This window comes from Nilaparvata lugens, unplaced genomic scaffold (genome assembly GCF_014356525.2).
Source record: "Nilaparvata lugens isolate BPH unplaced genomic scaffold, ASM1435652v1 scaffold6652, whole genome shotgun sequence".
NCBI lineage: Eukaryota > Metazoa > Arthropoda > Insecta > Hemiptera > Delphacidae > Nilaparvata > Nilaparvata lugens.
In genome coordinates this window covers 6,604-16,531 of record NW_024092403.1, presented here as the reverse complement: position 1 = coordinate 16,531, position 9,928 = coordinate 6,604, and the positions used below count along the sequence as shown (strand labels likewise).

General features: G+C 37.5%; 1 protein-coding gene across 2 annotated transcripts; it reads right to left on the bottom strand.

Annotated features, from left to right (window-relative positions):
• Positions 1–9: 9 nt before the first annotated feature.
• On the bottom strand, positions 10–8,698 carry LOC111059162 (coenzyme Q-binding protein COQ10 homolog B, mitochondrial). 2 transcript variants are annotated; one of them, XR_005574016.1, is made up of 4 exons: positions 8,565–8,698; positions 3,106–3,291; positions 366–1,881; positions 10–232 (listed from the first exon to the last, which is right to left on the bottom strand). XR_005574016.1 is itself a non-coding variant. In XM_039445331.1 (3 exons), exons 1-3 carry the CDS (start codon positions 8,648–8,650, stop codon positions 1,419–1,421), a joined length of 735 nt encoding a protein of 244 aa, XP_039301265.1. In that variant the 5' UTR covers positions 8,651–8,698; the 3' UTR covers positions 153–1,418. The 2 variants fall into 2 exon arrangements, 1 of the variants encoding a protein (XP_039301265.1); XM_039445331.1 differs by having other exon boundaries at positions 153–1,881.
• Between the last annotated feature and the right edge of the window lie 1,230 nt (positions 8,699–9,928).

Here is a 9,928-nt window from a genome sequence, read left to right as displayed (position 1 = left end):
ATTTTTCAGTTTAATAGAAGGAATCGATGGTTTCCCATAGCGTCTAACTGCCTTAATATAGAACACTTTCTCAATCTGTTTCAATATTTTGATGTTACCTAACCTATCCTATGCCCTTCTACTATCCAAAAGTTTCAGTTTAATAGAAGGAATCGATGGTTTCCCATAGCGTCTAACTGCCTTAATATAGAACACTTTCTCAATCTGTTTCAATATTTTGATGTTACCTAACCTATCCTATGCCCTTCTACTATCCAAAAGTTTCAGTTTAATAGAAGGAATCGATGGTTTCCCATAGCATCTAACTGTCTCACTATAGAATACTTTCTCAATCTGTTTGACAAACTCTTTTTATGTTACCTAACCTATCCTATGCCCTTCTACTATCCAAAAGTTTCAGTTTAATAGAAGGAATCGATGGTTTCCCATAGCGTCTAACTGCCTCACTATAGAACACATTCTCCATCTGTTTCAATATTTTGATGTTACCTAACCTATCCTATGCCCTTCTACTATCCAAAAGTTTCAGTTTAATAGAAGGAATTGATGGATTCCCATAGCGTCTAACTGCCTCACTATAGAACACTTTCTCAATCTGTTTCAATATTTTGATGTTACCTAACCTATTCTATGCCCTTCTACTATCCAAAAGTTTCAGTTTAATAGAAGGAATCGATGGTTTCCCATAGCGTCTAACTGCCTCACTATAGAACACATTCTCCATCTGTTTCAATATTTTGATGTTACCTAACCTATCCTATGCCCTTCTACTATCCAAAAGTTTCAGTTTAATAGAAGGAATTGATGGTTTCCCATAGCGTCTAACTGCCTCACTATAGAACACTTTCTCAATCTGTTTCACAAAATATTTTGATGTTACCTAACCTATCCTATGCCCTTCTACTATCCAAAAGTTTTAGTTTAATAGAAGGAATCGATGGTTTCCCATAGCGTCTAACTGCCTCACTATAGAACACATTCTCCATCTGTTTCAATATTTTGATGTTACCTAACCTATCCTATGCCCTTCTACTATCCAAAAGTTTCAGTTTAATAGAAGGAATTGATGGTTTCCCATAGCGTCTAACTGCCTCACTATAGAACACTTTCTCAATCTGTTTCACAAAATATTTTGATGTTACCTAACCTATCCTATGCCCTTCTACTATCCAAAAGTTTCAGTTTAATAGAAGGAATCGATGGTTTCCCATAGCATCTAACTGCCTCACTATAGAACACTTTCTCAATCTGTTTCACAAAATATTTTGATGTTACCTAACCTAACCTATGCCCTTCTACTATCTAAAAGTTTCAGTTTAATAGAAGGAATCGATGGTTTCCCATAGCATCTAACTGTCTCACTATAGAACACTTTCTCAATCTGTTTCACAAAATATTTTGATGTTACCTAACCTATCCTATGCCCTTCTACTATCCAAAAGTTTCAGTTTAATAGAAGGAATCGATGGTTTCCCATAGCGTCTAACTGCCTCACTATAAAAAGCTTTCTCCATCTGTTTCACCAACTCATTGAAGAACAAATTGGCCAAATGTGAGTGTAACGACGATTTAAATTCAAATGAAATCTGGAACTCGATGACACAGGACAGCGGATGGTTGCTGAGACCCGGCGTGAACTTCCAGCTGGTCACTAGGTGGTCGAAAAGTGTTGCGTCTTTGCATTCGGCATGTACCACGTTGGGCGCCACTAATGTAACATGTGATGTGTAGCTTTCGACAATTGGCGGGAAACCGATAATGAGGTCAGCTGTTAGTCGATCAGCTGTTCTCCGGTGAACTAGTGATTTCTTGCAGAAGGGCACAAAGTCTTTGTAGTGTTCGACATCGGAGACAACATCGTACATTTGTTGCATGGAGAATCTGTGGGGACAAACAGAAAAATGTGATTTATTAATTTATTATATACAATCTGAAATTAGCTGTGTTTTTTATTGAATTAATTATCTACAAATACAGTTCAATTTGAAATTGAACTGTAGGTTAATCATAAATTAACCAAATTATATGAGTTTAATACAAAATTGAGAAATTTCTGATGCAATTTATTAGGTAGATTGAATAAAAGCTAGCAATTGCTAATTCAAATTTATTTTTAAGCAAATGTTAGGATTTGAGTAAGCTGTACAGTATTATTTGTATAGATAGAAATAATGACCAGTTGATAGTCACTATATTCTAGTTTTTATTGAATTATCCCATCGATTTCAAGTACTCCTGATAGTCAACTCTGGACTCTGAATTTCTGCTACCTTGAAAATGAAAATAAGAGAATAGTTGATAGACTATAGTTTAGATAACATTAGTTGACTTCTAAGCCACTCTAGTGAGTTTTTACGTTATAAACTCATTAGAAATGATAGAATACCATAGTTGCAAATTTCAAGTTTCCACTGCCTTCTATAGAAGATAATTGTGATCAAAGTTATCATGGTGAATCTGTCTGATATTAGTCATTAATCCTTGTTTGATAATGATCATTTATGTATCTCAAATATATTTCATTCATTGAGATACTCTATTAATAATTTGAAGATGAATTTTCATGATTGATATTGAATATTCTCCTAGTTCTTTATATTTCTTATATTACATATCCTATAAACGATTTGGCAAAGTTGCTGTGTAAGAAAAAGAAAGAGGTATCTGCTTTGTATAATGATAGACAAGGATAGCAAACCAAAGTTAATCAGATGCTGACTCTATAACGTGGATCTCACTTTAGAAAAGTTCTGATTGCTTTGACAATAGGACATATTAAAGAATGCAGCATCAAGACAAACAATTTTCATCAAATTGCAAAATTACAGATTAATGCATCAAGATAAATGGATTTTATCTATAGTATGTTCTGGAAGCCATAAGACAATAGAAAACAAGGCAAAGACAATAAGAGAATATAACAATTTTTACTGGAGACAATGCAAACAAACATGCGCAAATGACAGTGAATTTTGGGGCAGAATGACAGACTGGCCGTTTTCACACTTTTCATGTCTTACAGACAGAACACAACAGGGCAGAATGGCTGGCTATATAGATTGAAACTTTAAATGATAAAAGAAGATAGAAACAAACTATACTGACCCAACTAATTTTCTTCCATTAAACTGTTTTCGTCTGTCCAAATTCGAACTTCCCGGAAAATTGATGAAACATCGTCTCGAACTATGGAAATATTCAGTGTGTCTCCTACAAAGCAGCCTTGGTGGTGTTCTAGATTTACAGCAAACGTGTGGAACAGCTGAAACTTCAGGTTCCGCCAACATTTTTCTGAAAAATTGAAGACATTTGTTGATGATTGATCAGTTGGAAATGAAATATTTGGAGGAAACTAAAACATCAACTTATACTTACAGATTTCTCTAAACAAATTGAAATTACAAAAGTATATTGGAAATTTTATAAAAAAATTAGATTAAAGAGAAGAAATTAGCAGTACAGTAAGATAAAATTTGGAGATTAATCCATGTATCTAAATATTAGTGTGTTGATTTATGTGTATTGAGTTTTATAACATTTATTAATCCTAAATCAAGATGGATTGACCTTGATTCAAGATGGCGGATGTGGAAGATGGCAGGTCTCTTTGTGGCTGCTGCAATAATTCTATTAATTCGGGTGATAGTGCTATTATGTGCGACGTTTTATGTGACAAGTGGTACCATTCGAAATGTGTCAATATTTCTTCTAATGATCTCGTAAAAATTGGAGAGTTGGGAGAGCTTTCGAAATGGTTTTGCCCAACCTGTGGTTTGTGGTTAGAGAAGCTGCATGATTCAAAGTTTGAAGTGAGCGGTTTTGTGGAATTGAATAATAAATTGAGTCAAGTCTCTGAAAAGTTGAGTGTAGTGGAACTGGATAATCTCAAACTTCATGTAAAGTTGGATAATATTCTGTCAGTTTTGAATAACATTAAATGCGATCCGTATCATTCTAGCTCGATAGATAACAAGAACTTGCATGTTGATCGTGACCGTGTTGTTGGCTTTTCGAATTCTAAGCAGCGCCTGTCGGTGCCGGTAAGCTCGGGTCGACAAACATCGAGACCAGGCCGATCGACTGGCTGGAAAAAGTCGACAGATACTGTCGATCTTTCTGACAATGATCGATCTGTCTGCGATACTGTGAATCAACTTGAGAATCAGCGACCAAGTGTCAATCAGGCTGAAGACCTGACTTTAGTAAATCTAAATAGATCTAGCAATCTAAATTCTTGTAACGTGAATGATAGCATTGATAATGTTCAAAATCATTCTAAAGTCAATGACACAAACTCTAATAGTTTGACCAAGTGGGTAAAAGTTAACGACACAAACGGATCGAACAAGTGGGTAAAATCGACTTCTGCTATCGATGTCGATACTGTTGACACTTCAAACTATCGACTTACTGAACAAGTTGACTTTGACAATTCGGCTGTTGAGGTTAGGCGTGATTTCACACCTACGGTGACTGTAAATAATGATTTTAATGTGACAAACAACAACGCATGGTCTGATGTTGTAAAGAGATCAAGGAAAGCTAAAACGACTATTCCTGTAAGTACAGGACAACCGTCCACGAGTGCCAAATTGAAATGTGACATAAGTAAAAATTCGATTACTAAAAATTCAATTGCTGTAAATCAAAAAACTGCAAGTAGGCTTGCTAAAAAAGGTATGATTATAGGTACATCTGAGCATGAATCTAGTCTCCTGTCAGCAGGTAATAAGAGAGCATGGTTTTATGTAGGTAGAGTGAAAAGTGATGTTAGTGTTGACACAGTAAGAGAGTTTATCGTGAAATCCTTTCCGGGATCAGACCCAGTAGTTGAAAAATTACCAAGCAAAGGTGTAAATGCAAGTTTCAAATTTGGAATTAATTTTGATAAGAGGGCGGAAATCATGACTAGCTCTGTTTGGCCAAAAAACCTAGTCTTGAAGCGTTTTTTATTCAGGAGAGACTCCAAGAAGACAGTCAGCTAGCTAGTACAAACGGATCTGACTTGAAAACTGTACAAATTGTTAATAAAATTCTCAAGTTTGTCTATGTGAATGTTCAATGTCTTAGAACCAAATTTAATTTAGTGTCTCTATTTGCTGACAATGTATGTCCTGATATTTTGTGTTTGAGTGAGCATCATTTGGTGCAGTCTGAAACCAATCACTACAACTCCATTTCTCATTTGAGTCTGGCAGCTGTTTATGCTAGGACAAATCACAAAAATGGTGGTGCTGCTATTTATGTTAACAAAAATTTGGATTACAAACCTATTGATGTAACACAATACTGTGTTGAATTTGAAATTGAATTGGCTTGTGTGGAACTCAGTGCTTTGTCCATTATAGTGGTCTCTGTCTACCGTGCTCCAAGTGGAAACCTGGATAAATTCTTCGATTTGTTGGATGGATGCTTGATGTTCTTGTCTAGGCTGGGCAGGCGGATGATACTGGGAGGAGACATGAACATACATCTGCAAGTTGAGGATGAAAAGTACTCTATCTTCAAGTATCTTCTCCAGAGTCATGGTCTATTTATCACAAACCGTGAACTGACTAGTGGTAGCTCCTGCTTGGACACAATTTCAACATCTTTGAACACCTGGGAATATGAAGTGACTGTTGTTGATCCAGTTATTGCTGACCATGATGCAGTTGTGATGGACCTGCACCTGGGGCTGGTGAGTGATTCTGGAGCTGGGCAGCCTGATACTGGACCAATCGCATATCGTACTATCAGGGCAGACCGACTGCCTCTCTTCAAGGCTGCTCTTGATGGTGTTGACTGGAGCAATGTTCTCAACAGTTATCAGCCAGAGAACGCATTTGGTGTTTTCTTTGAGTCTTTTATGGATGTGTTCAACAGTCATTTTCCTTTAAAAGCCAGAACTTCCAGGAAATTTGCAAGGAATCATGGAAAGTCTGTAAAGATTCTCAATGACAAATCCTGGTACACACAAGGCTGGCACAAATCAGAAATTTGATTGTTGCTCTCCATGCGAGGATGGGGCTCATTGATGATGAGGGGGACAGACTTCATCTCCGCAACCAGTACCTGAGAGCAAAGAGCATTTATCGAGCTGAGGTTGATGCTGCTAAAAGGGCGGCCAACATGTCAAAAATTGAATCTGCAGGAAACCCATGTAAAGCTGCCTGGGACCTCATAAACCAGATCTCCAAAGATTGTTCGAGACCTAAATGTAAAGCTACACCGGATGAATTCAACAGCTTTTTTATTGGTGAGGTGGAAAAGATAGTTGCTTCCATGAATGATGTGAGATACAATGCTCCTGGTTACAATAACAACCGAGTGAAGTTAGAACGTTGGAAGGAGATCAGACCTGCAGATGTTGTTCGTGTTATTCGCGGCTTCAAGAACTCCCACAGTCCTGACGTCCATGGAGTTACAGTTGGTGTGCTGAAGTGTGTTGCGGATGGGATTGCTCTTCCCCTGTCTCATGTGCTCAATGTCTGTATGCGACATGGCTGTTTTCCTGATGTCCTGAAGTTATCCCGCACGATTCCGGTCTTCAAAAAGGGTGACCCTGAGTCTATGAACAACTATAGACCTATATCAATCATTCCTGTATTGGGTAAGGTGTTTGAGGTCCTAATGAAGGAGCAACTTGTGTTCCACTTCGAGAGAAATAATCTTTTTTCTGACGCACAGCATGGCTTTAGAAGTGGAAGGTCTACGTTTACAGCTGTCTCAGAGATGATTGATTTTATTGTTAAAGCCTTTGAGGAGAGAGATCTTGTTCACCTGGTCCTTGCTGATCTGAGTAAGGCATTTGATTGCGTGCCTCATGGAATTCTTCTTGAGAAGCTTGCTGGGTATGGACTGGGTGGTGAGGTGCTTGTGACCCTCAGATCCTACTTGACTGGAAGGAAGCAGATCATATCCATTGGAGGTGCTCTCTCACAGCCTATGCAGGTGGATCATGGTGTGCCACAGGGATCGGTGATGGGCCCACTACTCTTCCTGGTCATGATCAATGATCTTGGGCTTCTTGGACCGGTGCTGATGTTTGCGGATGACACCACAATTTACTCTAGGGGGCGGACGGTTGAACAAGCTGGCTTGCAGGCTCAGCGAGTTTTTGATGATGCCAAGCAGTGGTTTGAGAGAAACAGACTCTGCTTGAATGAGGGAAAGACTCAGCAACTGGTTTGCGGACTTCGCAGCCTTGCTGACTCTGCCCATAAATCAGTGGTGAAACTCCTGGGATTTGTCATTGACTCAAAATTGACATGGGCAGGCCATATTGATGGAGTTTGCACCAGGCTGGCACGAGTAATCTACTTGCTGCGTAGACTCAGAGCCCTTCTCAGCAGGAAAGATATGGTGATGGTATACTTTGCCCTTTTCCATTCCCATCTGCTGTGGGGGCATGCAGCGGGCTGCAAGAGTGTGCTGATGCTCCAGAAGAAAGCACTTCGAGTGATCACCTCAGCAGGGCATCGTGAGCACTGTAGGCCTATCTTCATTGACCTGGGCATCCTTACGGTCTTCAACCAGTACATACTGTTGAGTCTGCTGCATGTTAAGGACACCGAGAGCAGTCATGTGCTGAGGGCTGATCGTCATGTGCACGCTACAAGGAGGAGACTTGACATTGACATACCGCGCTGCAGAACCAACAAGAGAAAAGACTCCTTCCCGGTATTTGCACTGCGCCTATACAATGACCTGCCTGTTGGTGTGAAGAACCTGCAGGGTATTGCTTTTAAAAAACGAGTTGAGATCTGGCTGAAGAGGAACCCATTCTACTCAGTCAATGAGTATTTTAATGCTCACAAGGACAATATAGTTTGACCTGTCATCTTACCATTCGACGCCATCTATCCAGTTCCCTGGTCATGGATGTAGAAGGAGGAATTAAGGAATTAAGGAATTAAAAGAGTAAAGGAAAAATTTAGGCTACAGTAAAAAAGATAGGATAACCATATCTTGTGATTCTAGTTTTCAATTTATAGGCAAGAGCATGTTAGTATTTACAGTTCTAAGGAAGGAAGGAGTTTTTCAGCTCAAATATCGTAAATATTGTTTAAAAATGGATAAATAGTTGAAGTTACAATATAACAATATTAGTACGATTGAAACATTTATTCATTTACTTTTGTTTGCCAGCTCTACATGGTTGCAATAGGTTTTGCAATAGAAAGCAAAATTTGGTTCAGTTTCAATGACAACTTTCATAGCTAACTCGGCCAACTGTACAAAAATAGAACAAGAGTCAAGATCAACAATTTATCATGAGGAACAATAAAAACATTCTAAAAATAAACAGTGAAATTAGGTTATTGAGAAATTTGCATGAATTTTGGCAAACTTTCGACTGCATAGTCTTATTATTCAGCTGTTGAATAGGGTTTTAAATATGTGTTTTATTATTATTTAATCATTATTTTAAACCAGATAGATTACAAATTGAAATAATTAGACCAAGGTCCAAGCAGAAGTTCAAAGTACTGTTTAGAGGTTATGTTATTCCCAATGCCAAATATTACCATGACGTTTTCAATTTCTACCAAAAGTTTAAAAATTGATAAACAAGGACTTACGTTGTGAATCTAGTGTTTTTCAACCTGCGTAAATACTGATTTATAAAATTAACGACAATTTCTAAAGAGTTTACATTTTTAGCCATCGATCTGAAGCACACTTGAAATTTTTGTTCACAACTTCACATGCAAATGCCTACTAAATAGAAATTCACTGAATCGTAACTTGGGCGTCAATGTGACATTGAAAACAATATTTAATTTTGAGAGCTTACCAAAAATTTGGTAAATGATAGATATCTGATCATCTTGTATCGTATTTTGAAGAGAAATAAAATATGAATAGAGTGGAAATAAAATATTTACTTCAGAGAAACTGATGATTCTTGATAATATTATTGAAAACAATACATCAGTTGAACAGTTGGCAAACCTGCTCAATTCCCATATGATTTTCCTTGAACAAATTGAATCATCTGTTTATTTGTGGTTGGTGTGTCAGATGTCTTGAATCGTCGAAACACAGTGCAATTTTTATACATTTTCCTTTTGTTTTTTAGCAGTTTTAGCCGACTATTATGTAAATTTGCAGTGCTTAAACATTTAAAACTCACAAACCGTATCAATTCAAGAGGTTATCCGTAAATACTAAAAATTCTGTTGTGTTTTAGATGAATAAGTTTGTTTCTTTCACGAGCAGTCGAACTGCAAATACAGCGTCGTCTAATAACAATGCTACAAGTAGTGGTCAATCAAACGGTGGCAGTACAATTTCAGAGGAGAATTTCGGAAGTTTACAAGATGAAACAGGACTTTTACGGGGCAAAGATGATTTGGAACTTATAAACGATGATCTGGACACTCTTCATTTACAAAGGCTAAACTAGTTAACCCTGAATGGAGCAACGAGGACAGAACTGACGAGGTTATCCAGGAACTACCGCCCGAAAAAGTGCGATGGTTTTACAAAAACTTCTCCGACAAACTATGGACCGAATTCAACGGATACGATTCGCTGAAAATTGAAAACAAATTTCGTAAGTTGACTCGGGAAGAGTTGAAGATATTTTCGACCTCGGTACGTGATTTAAAACCCACGAGTCCAGTTTCGTTTGATTCTCCAAAACATAGTTTTGAACAAAATGCCAAAGTTAGTGATAATGATGAGAGCGAATCGGTTTTGAAGGAAAAGATTGTTGTGAGAGGAGGTTTATATGAAGTAGATTTGCTGCAAAAGACTTGTGCGTCAATATTTTGGCCAGGTAATTTTGTATTTTTATAATTATTTATTAGTAATACTAGCCCAAATATTATTTGTTGAGCGCATCATGTGTATTCATATAAAGACGCAATTGAAATCATCATAGATATTACTTGATAGTAGATTTTCATGCAATATTTTTATTTTTAAACTTTGTGGTAGT